Below are 14,606 nucleotides of genomic sequence, written 5' to 3' on the forward strand. Positions count from 1 at the left end.
CTGTGTATCTCTGTACATTAGTAAGACTGGAATATGTACTCTGTGGATTGCTGAACAGTAAGTGGTGATATTTTAGGTGAATTTTATTTTTTCTTTTTGCTTTTCTGTATTTTTATGGGAGCAAATTTAAAGTTCCTTACTATGTCTTAGTTCAGTAGATAAAGTTCAGTTCGTATTAGCAAATAACGGTGACCTTCTTCTGAACCCCAGGCTTCTACCTTAAAGGTTTTTTAGAATTATGTAAGACTCATAATTTATGTGGGATACCTAATAGTGGAAATTGCTGTGGCTATGTTGTAACAAAATTCAAAGTATACCAACTTTCAAAGTATACCTTAAGTTTGGGGTTCAAAAGTAAAATTCATAAGAGCAATGAAATAGAGAAACATTTTGGCGGGACCATGTACACGTTTATACATGCAGTTGTCGTAGTAACCTGGAAAGAAGTCTGCACTGCATGTTTGATTAGCTTATGTGAACTCCCTCACAATCCTGAAAGCTTCTTGAAAGCAGGTACCTATCTTAGTTCACCACTACATCCCTGGCATCTGGCAAAGTGCCAGACCCAAAGTATACACTCAAATATTTGTTGGTTGAAAGAAAAAAAGAGGTAACTCTGATGGCACTGTATCATGGGGTCTAGAAAGATAAAGGACTATTAAAAGAAGAGTTAAAACAGATTAGAGAAACAAAAGGACGTTTAAATTTTGTCTAGAATCCTGTTGTGTATTCTTTATGACAGTGATTCTCCTACCAGTGTAGGTTTGGATGTTTGCTAGAGAATGGTGTGGTATATTAACAATTCTCTATAGTCATCAAATTCTCCAATAACTTAGAGTTTAACAAAGCCTCCTTTCCCCTATGAGCATATTTCCAGCTTTGCTGTAAAAGGGAGATGATCCTCCAGGCACCTGGGTGGTTCAGTCGGTTAAGCATCTGCCTTTAGTTCAGGTCATGATCCCAGGAGACTGGGATCAAGCCCTGCATCAGGCTGCCTGCTCAGCAGGGAGTCTGCTTCTCCTCCCTCCGCCTTCCCCGACTTGTGCTCTCTCTCAAATAAATAAAATCTACATTTAAAAAAGAGATAAGCCTAGCTGTAGAGGCTTGAGATTCAGTTTAAGGAAGAGATAGTATTTAGGCCTCCTAAAACACCATCATTTATGTCTCAGGGTCCTTCAACTGTTGTATTGATAACTACTTCAGCTAGGTTTTAGAAAATAATAAGGAATAGGAATTTTTGTTGGTTGGCTAGGAAATAGGCTGATATGTAGGTAAGGAACTTCTTTTGTAGTGAAAGGGGGCAGTTGTAATGGTGAGGAGTAGAAAAGATGAGAGAGAAAAGGGTACCACGGCTCATTCCCTTAGAAAGCATTTCTGGAACTCTCAGTTTAGTTCCTGCACTACCTGTGTATTCTCATAGTGTGTTAACTTTTATTCTTACCAAAGGAATTGAAACTATATTTTCATAGTCCTCTTTTCTTCTGCTAGATTAAAAGTCTCTCAAGTACAGAAACTCTTTTTTCATCTTTGTGTCTTAGAATATATTTGGTGTTTAAATGTTTCTTCAACTTAACTGAATTTAAATTTTGCTTTGAATTTTCATAGCAATGTAAACTGTATTTTATTAGTTTTAGAAGAGTTTTTTGAGGTAGACTAAACTTATTTGAGTTCATATCATATGGCTATTTATTCATTCCTTAATATTTATGAGTAAATGGTGCTGTGAGGTAGGCACTGTTTTAGGTAATTAACCCAAAGATAAATTCCTTGCCCTCATTAAGCTCACATTCTATAGGTAATGACAGAAACATAACTTTTATAGATTCCCTTTGGATTATTTTAGTGTTCTTTTCCCTCTTCTCACAGACAGCATGCTAAATTTGGATGTGAATGGAGAAACAGAACCCTACCAGATACAAATTTTGCCTGGAAACCAAGGAAAAAACTTCCTTCTTCTATCTGCTATACCAAATCACCCATAACTCAAATACTCAGAACTGTGGCTATTTATACGTTCTTCCACGGGAATTGTCCAGTTTTTCTGAGCAATACATTCTTGAAAACCACATTTACAAGCAAAATTATGAAAAATAATTTTTTTCTCTATTCATCAGTGTCTTATTTGAATAAGCATATAGTTACTCTTCACCACTGGATAGAGTTTCAGTGAATGTTAAGATGAGGTATTTGCAGAATTTTTTATTATTACTATTTTTTCAGCAATCTCCATACCCAGCGTAGGTTTAGAAATTGTAACCCTGAGATCAAGAATCGCATGCTCTTCCAGCTGATCCAACCAGGCCCCCCAAGCAGAGTTTTTAAAGTGGGCCACTGACCTGGATAGTTTCAACATGTTGTACTTGTTCTTAAACTAATACCAGAGATGCACGGGTAGTGAAAGTCAGTTAAGCATCCAACTTGGTTTTGGCTCAGCTCCTGATCTCATCGGTCATGAGATCAGGCCCCATGTCGACCCTGCACTCAGAGGGCGTCTGCTTGGATATTGTCTCCCTCTGCACCTTCTCTCTCTTTCTCTCAAGTCTTTTGTAAAAACCTTAATATCAAGTAAATAAGTTATAATACTGTGGAAGAGGGAGATGCTTACATAGATGAACTATATTATGGGACAAATAGAATTTTGATGAATTAGGCTGAGAACTTGATCATCACTAAGACTGTATTTTAAGAAGTTAAAAACTTTACAAATAGATATTTTAAAATGCTACATCTCCTCTTTCTCATCAGATTTCCAAAGTCAGGAGTTTTACTCTTTCAATAGCTGCCTTTCAACCACTACCCTAAGGACTGAATTAAATGTTTTTTCTCCTTTTACTCTCTGTGATGGAGTTGGATATATACATACCTATGTTTAAGGCATTAATATGGATATTCATATTGTAGGAGCAGTATTCTTTACCTCTTATAAAGATTCTTAAGAGTGACAGGATTTGGGATGCCTGGGTGGCTCAGTTGGCTAAGTGGCTGCCTTCGGCTCAGGTCATGATCCCAGCGTCCTGGGATCTAGTCCCACATTGGACTCCTTGCTCGGCGGGGAGCCTGCTTCTCCCTCTGCCTCTGCTCGCTCTCTCTCCCTCTCTCTCTGACAAACAAAATCTTTAACAAAAAAAAAAAAAAAAAAAAAAGAGTGACAGGATTTGGGGGCACCTGGGTGGCTCAGTCGGTTAAGCATCTGCCTTCAGCTCAGGTCATGATCTCAGAGTCCTGGGATCAAGCTCTGCATTGGGCTCCCTGTTTGTCAGGAAGCCTGCTTTTCCCTCTCCCACCGCTTGTGTTTTCTCTCTTGCTGTATGTCTCTTTCTGTCAAATAAATAAATTTTTTTTTTTTTAATTGACAAGGTTTGGGGTTGACAGTAGTCCAAAGAATAAAATTATTCAGGTGTTTTTATTTCCTGTGTTTCAAGCAGTGTTTAGAAAACTATTTTTAACAGAGTGAAACCACTTTGTTTTTGTTTTGTTTTTTCAGTATCTTTGCCATGAAAAAGAGGACGTGATAAGTTGTTCAACTTATGAAATTCAAGTTACATGTGAATTCTGCCAGGTATGTATGCAGTATTTGGTATTTTTACCAATTTTTCATATTTTAGATCATAAAAATTTTTATAGTCATTTCTTGATAAATATTTCAGTATTTCTTCTGATAATTAAAAAGAACCCCACTTATCCAGAATATTAGTTTAGCAGCTAGTCCTATTATGTCTTTTTTTTTTTTTTTAAAGGTTTTATTTATTCATTTGAGAGAGCACAAACAGGGGAAGGGGCAAAGGGAGAGGGAGAAGCAGACCCCTGCCGAGCAAGGAGGCCTATGCGGGGCTCAATCCCAGGACCCCAAGATGATGACCTAAAGGTGACACTTAACCGACTGATCTACCCAGGCGCCCACTATTATGTCTTTAAATTATCAAACAGAACATCAAGATGTGCCTAACTATGACAAACATAAACATATTTTAAGGTTTGATTTCTAGAGTTCCAAATAATACTAGTTCCATGGGATGTTCTATGAAAAAGCATTTTGAATTGCAAATGGATGTGGCTAAAATGCCATATTCTAGGTGCTTCTCTAGTCATTTCACTTGAATATATTAAAGTCTCTGAAAATTCCTACGAAAGAAAAAGTACTCCAGTATTTCCCAAATCTGTTGGTTACATATGTTTTTTCTATAATAGCTATTGTCATCCCTGTTGAAAATGCTTTGGGAAACATTGCTTTGAATGGTTAACAAGCTAATGTTGAAAAAGGAATAATGTTTCCAGATTTTTAATTGAGTCAAATACAAGACAAAATTTAAAACCTACAAGTTGTTGGAAAAAATAATTGGGAACTTTAAGTCTAAATCAGATATAGGAAAATAATCTTTACTCAAAAATTTCTTTTTACAGTTATTTTTGTCCAAATCAGGATTCAAAAAGGATTTACATTTGATTAGTATATTTCTTTTTTTTTTTTAAGATTTTATTTATTTATTTGAGAGAGAGTGAGCACATGAGCGGCAGGAATAGGCAAAGGGGAGGGAGAGCAGACGTCCCTGCTGAGCAGGGAGCCAGTGTTAAGGCTCAATCCTAGGACCCTAGAATCATGACCTGAGCCCAAGGTCGCCCTTTAACCAACTGAGCCACACAAGCACCCCTTGCTAGCATATTTATTAAATCTTTAATCTATAGTGGTTTCCCCCTACCTCCTCTCTTTAGTTCTCCATCACATTTATTTGTTGAAGTGACCAGTTCTTTGTCCTATAGAATTTGGCTGACTGCATCCAGATAGTGTTGACAGGTTTTTCCTGTATTCCCTGTATTTCCTGTGGCAAATCTAGAGATGCTTGATTAAATTCAGGTTTGACTCCCCATACTGTACACACACACACACACACACACACACACACACGCATATGCATGCACAACACCCCCCACCCCTGCCCAAGAACACTTTCATGCTCTCTATTGAATCATGTCAGGAGGCACATAATTTCTAATAGTCCCACTCTTAGTGATGTTATTTTAAGAATGACCTGTGAGTTCATTATCAAGTTCCTGTCACCTTTTTTCCTAATGGTTATATGATGTGGCCTAGATCCATTATTTCATTGGGTATTAAAGTGGTGATTTTCTATAATTATTTCATTTTTTCTTCACTTAAACTGTCGAACAGGAAAGAATTAGCCTGATAGACCAAAGTTCCAAACCTTTTTTTTTCTATAGTGTAAAATGCATGTTACATGTATTTGCCTACTCATTATAAAAAGATGGAAGGGAACTAGGGCTAAAAGATCAGTAAAAGTATTTTATTTCACATGAAAATAGAAAAGGAAGTAAGCTTAGTGAAAAGCATATAATATTACATTTAAAATTATTCTTTATTTAAAAATATGCACTGTATGGGCGCCTGAGTAGCTCAGTTGGTTAATCTTCTGCTTTTGTCTCAGGTCATGATCCCAGGGTCCTGGGATCAATTCCACATCTGGCTTCCTGCTCATCGGGGAATCTGCTTCTCTTTTTGCCCTTCCCTTGCTTGTGCAAGGCTCGAGTGCCCTCTCTCAAAAAACAAATAAATAAATTTTAAAAAACAAATAAATAAAATAAAAATCTATACTGTAAAACACTAAGCCATTTCTTAATGTTTATTATAGGCAATACAAGGACCTGTGGAATATGAGTGATGACAAACCCTTTCTATGCACTGCCCCTGGATGTGGCCAGGTAATATATAAATTACTTTAAAGCATTTTGTATGTTCATATTTACTAAAACACTGATGAAAGTTTATGTTACCATTAAAGGGAATCTCCTACAATTTTTGTAAAATTCTGGAGTTAGAATGTAAATTACCCAAAAAAGTTTTGTTAAGAAATTTTTTCTTCAATAGTACAGTTTTTAAAAACAATCTAATATGGAAAGAAAAAGTTAGAAGTCTTAAATGGAAAGGTGGTTCACCTACTATTAATCCAGGGCTTAATAGTATCTTTTACTATTTGACTGTTGATGATTTGACCCTTTACCATTTGACCATTACTGGTTGAAAATAATTGTAAATTGCTTAATTGGAAATAAAGTATACATTCTTATTTGAAAATTATTTTACTTGCTGAACTCAACAATATTAACTAATATTTACCTCTGACAGTGTCACTAATGCATTAATATTCTTAATCTAAGTTTCACATCTTCACCTAAGTCTCACATCTTCAGAGCATGTATGAAAGCTTTTTCAGAAAATAATCTTTCCATATTCTATCAAAAAGTAGTATTTCAGTGTTTTTAACAGACCATTAATTATTAATCTATTGCTGTAATAATAATTCTAACTTTAAAATAACATAGGCACCAAGAAATGAAAGAATAAATTTAATGTGTAGCCAGATTACTGAGTACTTAAATATACAAACCGTAAATCATAAAAAAGCATTAGTGTTTCATTGGTTCTTACTTGTTTTCTTTAGTTGATGTTTTAAATTGACATATAATTGATGTACAATAAACTGCACGTACTCACAAAGTCAGTTTCGTGTTTTAATGTATATATGCTCATGAAATCATCACCATAATTAAGATAGAGAACATACCCATCACCCCAAAAGTTTTGTCATTCCCAGTTGTTACTGCTTCTGCCTTTGTAAAACACTACTCTGCCATATGTCCCTATTGATTAGTTTGCGTTTTCTAGAATTTTATGTAAATAGTCATACAGTATGTACTTTTTGTCTGGCATCTTTTATTCCTTATAATTAATTTGCAGTTTCCCCATGTTATGTGAGCAATAGTTAATTCCTCTTTGTTGAGGAGTAATATTTCATTATTACACAATTGTGGACATTAGACTTATTTCCAGTTTTTACTTATTACAAATAAAGGCAGTATAATTATTTGTGTACAAGTCTTTGGTCTGAATGCAAGCTTTCTTTTCTCTTGGGTAAATGTGTAGAAATGAAATGTGGGATCATATGTTAGATATTTACTTTGAAGAAATTGCCAAACTGTTTTCCAAAATGAACGCACCACTTCACATTTCCACCAAGAGTGTATAAGAGTCTTGTGCCATTTCTTTGCCTACATTTGGTGTTGTCTTCTAATTTTAGCCATTTTTCACTGTGTGTATACTGATGTATCATGTGGTTTTAATTTGCATTTCTTTGATGAGAAGATGAGCACTTGTTCATGTGCTTATTGGTCATTTGCATTATTTTTTGTGAAAGATCTTTTCAAATCTTTTGCTGTTTTTAAAAGTCAGGTTGTCTTTTAATTGCTAACTTGTAGTTCTTATATATCCTGGATACCAGTCCATCGTGAAGTTTCTCCAAGTCTTTTGTTTGCATCTGAATTTTCATGACAAAAGCTTTTGCTCAACCGGTCTTTCTAATTTTAATGAAGTCTAATGTGTTAATTTTTTCTCTTTTTATGGCTGATGCTTTCTGTGACTTATCTAAGAAATCTTTGCCTACCTTTAAGTCACAAAGGCATTCTCCTTTGTTCTTTCTGAAAGCTTGTTTTTTCATATAGGCCTGTGTTTCCATCTTGAATTACTTCTTGCATATGTATATAATGGTATGAAGTAGGATTTGAAGCTCACTTTTTTTTCCCATGTGGTTTTTCAGATATTCCAGCATCATTTGTTGAAAAGACTTTTCTTTCTCCATTAATTTGCTTCAGCTCCTTTATTGAAAATCAAAATGTGGTATAAATGCAGGTCTCTTTCTGAGCTTTCTACTCTGTTCCCTCCATCAGTCTGTCAGCTTTTATGCTAGTACCACAATGTCTTGATTACTCTAGCTTTACAATAATGCTTCCAGTCAGGTAAGGTAAGTCCACCAATTTAGTTCTTCTTGAGATTTTTCTGGATAGTCTTTTAATTTTAGTCATTACTTGTGAGGGTATAGTGGTATCTCATTATGATCTTAATTTTCATGATACATCTAAAGATGTTGAACCAGGGTAAAGATAGGAGGTTAACCAGGGTTAATGCTGCTTAGATAGGTTTATCAGGGAATGCCCTCTGATAAGATGACATTTGAATTAAGACACAAAAATGTAGGAGCAGACCTCTGGAGGAAGTTTTTTAAACTGAAGGAACAGCAAATACAAAGTTTCGAAGGAGGGGATGGGTTTGGGTGTTTTTAGAAGGACGACTGTTGTAGCTAGAGTGTGTAGTCACCCACAAGGATAAGAGTAAAAGATTTTGTCAGGTAGAATAAGAGTCCATATCCAAGAGGGTTTTGTAGACTGTGATAAAGTGTTTGGGCTTTATTCACAGAGCAATGAAAAGCCATTACTGAGCTAAGAGTGGATACAGGGAGTAGAGACTGAGATCTGTCAGGTGAGAGATAATGGTAGGTTTGTCTAGGTGCTAATAGTGGGCAATATAGAGAAATAGACTGATTTGACATGTATTTTGGAGCTATATTAGATACTCATTTTTTTCTATAAATTTAAGAAAGCTAAAAAAACTGTATTTCCCAGAATTTTTTGTGAATAGTATTTCCTAGGAAATCGACAGTTCAAAAAAAAATTGATTTTAGAGGGGCACCTGGGTGGCTCAGTGGGTTGAGCCTCTGCCTTTGGCTCAGGTCATAATATCAGGGTCCTGGGATCAAGCCCTGCACCAGGCTCTGTGCTCAGCTGGAAGCCTGCTTCCCCCTCTCCCTCTGCCTGCCTCTCTGCTTACTTGTAATCTCTCTCTCCTCAAATAAATAAAATCTTAAAAAAAATAAAATAAAATAAAAAAAAGAATTGCTTTTAGAAGCACCAATTTGGTGGCGGTATTTTTTTGTCATAAGTATTGCTATTATTCCAAATTTGAACTTTACCTTTAATGCACTTAAATTTAAATTTCCTAATTTTAAATTTAAATTCCAAATTTTAAATTTAAATTTCCAAATTTTAAATTTTTTAAAAAAACATGTTTTGTTAGTGTTATTTTGGAGAGAGACCTATAAAATTAGTGCAAAGAATTTTAACTGTTTTTTTCTTGCTATTAAAAGTGTTTTTAGGGCGCCTGGGTGCCTCCTCAATGGGTTAAAGCCTCTGCCTTTGGCCCAGGTCATAATCCCAGGGTCCTGGGATTGAGCCCTGCAGCGGGCTCTCTGCGAGTCAGCTTCCTGCTCTATCTCTCTGGCTACTTGTGATCTCTGTCTGTCAAATAAAGTAAATAAAATCTTTTAAAAAAAAATGTTTTTATATGCCTCAGTCGCTATTAGGTATTTCACAGAAAGAGTTCTATTGTATTGTTTTAAAGTAATGTTCCATTGAATTTGATAAAAGAGACAAAGTGAGATAATTTAGTGAAAGATTAATTTGACATTGTAACGCTTCTGTTTTATTAGTATCTTTGCTTTTGGTGATGTCTTTCTTTGAAAATTATTTCTTAGGTAGAATGTTTATGCATTATAAGCTGTTTTACAAAGGAGTTAAAGATTCATTTTATTTAGGCAAAGTTTCACCAAAGGTGTTTAAATTGTGTGTGTGTGTGTGTAGCTTCTTGATGTTGAACAGATTCCTTTAAACTAGTAAAAGAAGCAGTAAAATGAGCTGCTGGCCTTACAGCTTTACAACTTAGTTGTACCTATTTTGTTAAATAGGAAAAAAATTTGTATCATGGATGTGAATGCATGTATTAAATGCAGAATGACTGACTTCTTAGGAAGTTAGTTCTGGTGAGTGTTCGGGCCCTAAAAACAGATTTCTCAGATATCAGAGCTTAAATTCATTATAAAATTTAAGCTCCCTTCCATCTGTCAGGTTACCCTTTCTTTTTAACTTTATAAGAGGGATGGTTATCCATCCTACTAGACTGTCTTTCCCATTGTTTATTCAGCTGTATGCTCAAAGTCTTGTTGTTTAACAAAATACTGTGTATTTTGCATTGGAGTTGTGCTGTAAATTGCCTGGAAGAAAGAAATTATGAAATATTTAATATATTATTACTAGTAGCAGCATTATAATTTTTCTACAAAAACTCAGAAAGCAATTCACATAGATTCTGCAAAAATTTTATCTTAAATTTGTAGTAGTAGCTATTTTATAAACATTTGTTGAAAAATTTATTTCATTCATATATATATATATATATATATATACATATTTATATGTGACTCTTTTCCTCATGACTGCCTTTGGACATGATGGCCTTTGACTATTTTTTTTTTAAGTTCCTTGTTAGAGGTAAATCAGTTATTTCAGGTGATAGCTAAGGTTAAACTCCTCTTATCAAGTTCCAGTTTCAGTGTATTTTATCCATGTACATCAATAATATCATATGACCCTGAATTTTTTTTTAGGGCCCTTTTAGCTATACCTTTTCACTCAGGATCAGTCTTAGTACCATTTTCATGTTTTGTACAATTCTATATGTGATTGCTCTTTGATTTGGATATTTGTGGTCAAACCGATGCCATGCGGGGCTCCATACCAGGACCCTGGGATCATGACCCGAGCCAAAGGCAGAGGCTTTAACCCACTGAGCCACCCAGGCACCCCCATTATTAGGTTCTTTGGGCATAAAGTGAATCTTGATTTAAGATACTTTCAGTGTAGAATGTAATACATGTATATTTAAAACTCTAATGGAAAATAATGAAATGCCTACATTATTCTGTAAACTCTACACATATGTTCATTCTCTAACAGTTGTTATTTAACACTCTATTTTTAAAAGACAACTACTACTTCTTACAAATTGGGGAAGGATTCTTATAATGATAAAACAAAGGAAGATAGTACTTGGGAGGGAAAGAGCTGGATTATTTTAAGATAAACTGCTTTGTGGGGCGCCTGGGTGGCTCAGTGGGTTGAGCCGCTGCCTTCGGCTCAGGTCATGATCTCAGGGTCTTGGGATCGAGTCCCGCATTGGGCTCTCTGCTCAGCAGGGAGCCTGCTTCCCTCTCTCTCTCTCTCTGCCTGCCTCTCCATCTACTTGTGATTTCTCTCTGTCAAATAAATAAATAAAATCTTTAAAAAAAAAAAAAAAAGATAAACTGCTTTGTTATCATATAGGTTGTTCTTTCTTTGTTGGATTATAAGCAGCATTTTTTTTTATTTGGTAACTAAAGAACCTGATTTACTTCATTTGTCCAGGAGTAATATTTCCATAAGATAAGGAATCTGTTAGGTGTTTTTTTAATATTATATATTTTAAAGTGCACACACAAGCTGGGAGAGGGGTGGGGGAGAGGAAGAGGAGAGAGAGAATCTCAAATGGATTCCTCACTGAGCATGAGCCCCTGCCCCCTGACAGCGACACTGGGCTCAATCTCACAACCCTGAAATGATGACCTGAGCTGAAATCAAGATTCAGATGCTTAACTGACTGAGCCACCCAGGCACCCTAGGAGTCCCATTTGATAGTTTAGGGGAACCAGGTTCAAATATATGTAATTTTAACATCCCCATTTATAAGGATGTAGGGTAGAGAATTTATGTTTCTTAATTTGGCATTTTATAATTATTGCTCTGAAATAACAAAATGTAAGTGCTCCTTATTTTCAGTTATAATTGTTGCTTGATAAGGAGCATCTTCATAAAGGTTGATATCAGACATTTAAAAATGAACTGCTTTGTTATTGGTTGCTATTTCTTTACTGGATTATAAAAAAAGCATTCTTTTTTAACATAACATAAAGAACCTGATTTACTACTTAATTTGTCAAGAGTAATATTTTTATAAGAATTCTTGTTTTAAAAGTGGTAAGTAATCTGAAGTCTGTGTAAAACAGTACTTCCTTCAAAAGTCACTGAACCATAGAATACATATTTCTACTATAATATGGCAAAAAAAAATCAATAGTTGTCTATTTTTAGTGTCCAAATGAAATTTATATTAAGTTTCTTTGCCTCAGGTTTTATTTTTAAACGCTCTCAAATGATTTATGTGACTTAATACATCAGTATTGCTTATTCTTGGGTAATGGGTTTTCTATGAGTATTTGAAGTCTTGTATGTTTATCTATACTAACAATAGATTCTTTTATAGTTAACAAACTATTTCATTGTTAATGGTGGTTTTACATGTTGTGGAAATGAATTTCCTTATCATTTTACTTATTTGATCAAATTTAAAATCTTAACTATATTTTAAAACTTTTTGCCACAGCGTTTTACCAACGAGGATCATTTGGCTGTCCATAAACATAAACATGAGATGACACTGAAATTTGGTCCAGCACGTAATGACAGTGTCATTGTGGCTGGTTAGTATATGCTTTTATTAATAGCTTATATACATATTTCACCTGGAATGTGCACAATTTTTGTGTATTCTCTGTAAATAATATAGTCTGGTGATACTCCAATTACTTCATTTACAGTAAATGTTGGCAACATGTATTTTACCCATTACATTTCCATGTTTCCTTCTGACCATTCATTTCACTTTTCCGTGTGGTTTTCCAATGTAGATTTCAATGTATTGTGGAAATTAATTAGAACCCTAGGAGCATTTATTGGATCTCCAAAGTTTACATTTAATTGATAATTGAACTAATGTGATGTTTAGTCAATGTTTCTTTTAGCTTTGTACAACCTGGTTTGAAATGCTGTGGGAAGGTGGGAAATGGTCAAGCTCCTCCTATTGGAGAAAGATCACTTAGCAGACTTGTTCATTAGAATTTTGTTTATACTTCTTTTGGGACTAAAACATCTGTGTTAGTAAAAATACTCTCAAGGAACCTAAATTTGGTCAGTGCCTCTTTTGTGTGTTTTGATCCTGTGAAGATACAGTATCATATAAGCACATGATTATCTTTCACAATATGTGAAAAGAGAAAATTCATGCATTGTTTTAATTATCCTTTCATGCTGTGTTAGCTGCACCTTTTTTGGTATTTAAATATATATGTACACACATTTATGTATATGGACTCACACATAATATGCATAGTTCTACTGCATTTTGTATATTTTAAAACAAAGTTTTATATAAAATATAATATATTTATATAAATTTCAGACCCTTTTGTATCATAACCACAGAGTCACATAAGTATTCAAAAATCAACCGTAAATTATTCTTTTGTTTTTTGAAGTTTGGGTTATACTATTTATCTGGAGTTAATCCTGAAATCTGAATATTATTAGTATTTTGAAATGATTACCCAACATAAAGGTTGAATTATCATATGCAAGGCTTTGCAGAGATAATGAGGCAGATGGTTTTTCCTGTACTTTCAGTATCATGATTTTTATAATGAAAAAGTTTGAGTTAACAAAGTTGGTAATTTTTCAAAAACTATTTAGGAAAAATGAAAGAGCATGTTGAGCATTTCTTTAGTTCCATAAGTAAAAGGAAGCAGAGAAGAGTGAGTTAGGCACTTCTTTAGAATATTGTACATCAGATATTAGGAGCTGGAACCTAAAAAAGTAGTCAAACAAAATAGCAACAGTCTAGGCAGTTCACCCTCCTAGGCATGAAAGGTCTTTGCTTGTCTGAAATTTATTGCACTAGACCAGTATCTGTAACTTTTCAACTCAAAAATGTTTTGAGATTGGTTTCTAGAAATTTCCTATTGATTTACCTTTATTACAGTAGAAGAATAGAACACATTTAAACACAGCACTTGACCTTTTTTTTTTTTTTTTACTAACATGTTGAAATTAGTAGTTTAGCATTACTGTGTAAGTGTAATGCATGATGGTGTGTGGTATATATTTGATGATCAATATCCATAAGCCACTGCATGTTTAAACAGTTGTGCCTGTGTTGACTTTTCTTTTCTCACACCTAATCATTCTAGTAGTCACTGATAACAATGGTTTATGCGTATATTTTATTTGTACGACTTTTCGCTTCCTTTACCACCCATTAGGAGCCTTTTGTTGAGCTGAGATAGACGAGCCCTTTGTCTATGAACAGAGGAGACAAATTTCTATTCAGTTTACTAATTCACCTGTAAAGGACTTAAGCTGATATGTGTACTCTGAGCCCTTGCTGTAATACAATTTCAGGAGTCTTTTTAGGGTTAGTGGGTATGTACGTTGTAGACGAATAGGTAAAATGATGCCTTTAGTAATTTTAGATAATACTAGTAGTGTTTGAGGTAGGCTTACATTATATCTAATATGTATGACATTATAATGTTAAATATATTTATATGTAGTAAGCATGTTATATTCTAGATACATGTGGGGCAAAGATGAAATAATACTAATTACTGCCAATTCTGGGGATATAATATTTAACAAATATGAATTTAATTTTATATAAAATCTTAAATTAGGAGTCATTATACTTTTATTTAGCTTAGACTAGATTCCTGATAAAACCTGTAACTTGATGCCCTGTGCCACCAGCTTTTATTAGTATGAATAAATAGCCTGGAAAATAATAAGACAAATAGACAAAATCCATATAAAAATACTATTTTTTTTCAACATGGACCCTAACTAGTATTTATTCCATAACCAGTACATGTGTTAATGTATATAACATGAGTACATATTCAAGTATAGTTAAAATGTTTTACATTGTGAGAAAGTAGAGTTGACTATTCCTCTATTGCCTAGAAATTAAAGTAGAACATTCCATAAATAAGTAACTCTTATATAGCCCATAGTTCAAAGCTTGAAAAATTCATTAAAATAGTAAACTGGCTTCTGTGGATAGT

At 34.2% G+C, this 14,606-nt stretch overlaps 1 protein-coding gene across 5 annotated transcripts in view; it reads left to right on the forward strand.

Moving 5' to 3' along the window:
• Positions 1–14,606, forward strand: part of ATF2 (activating transcription factor 2) — an 84,945-nt gene that overhangs the window by 27,364 nt on the left and 42,975 nt on the right. For 3 of the 5 annotated variants that reach the window (XM_059166981.1, XM_059166982.1, XM_059166983.1), the window contains 3 exons: positions 3,485–3,559; positions 5,646–5,715; positions 12,098–12,194. In XM_059166981.1, the coding sequence (XP_059022964.1) occupies positions 3,528–3,559; positions 5,646–5,715; positions 12,098–12,194 (199 nt within the window). In that variant the 5' untranslated portion in view covers positions 3,485–3,527. The remainder of the gene's footprint in view (positions 1–3,484; positions 3,560–5,645; positions 5,716–12,097; positions 12,195–14,606) is intronic. The other 2 variants (XM_059166984.1, XM_059166985.1) reach the window with 1 other exon arrangement.

This window comes from Mustela lutreola, chromosome 3, assembly GCF_030435805.1.
Source record: "Mustela lutreola isolate mMusLut2 chromosome 3, mMusLut2.pri, whole genome shotgun sequence".
Lineage (NCBI taxonomy): Eukaryota > Metazoa > Chordata > Mammalia > Carnivora > Mustelidae > Mustela > Mustela lutreola.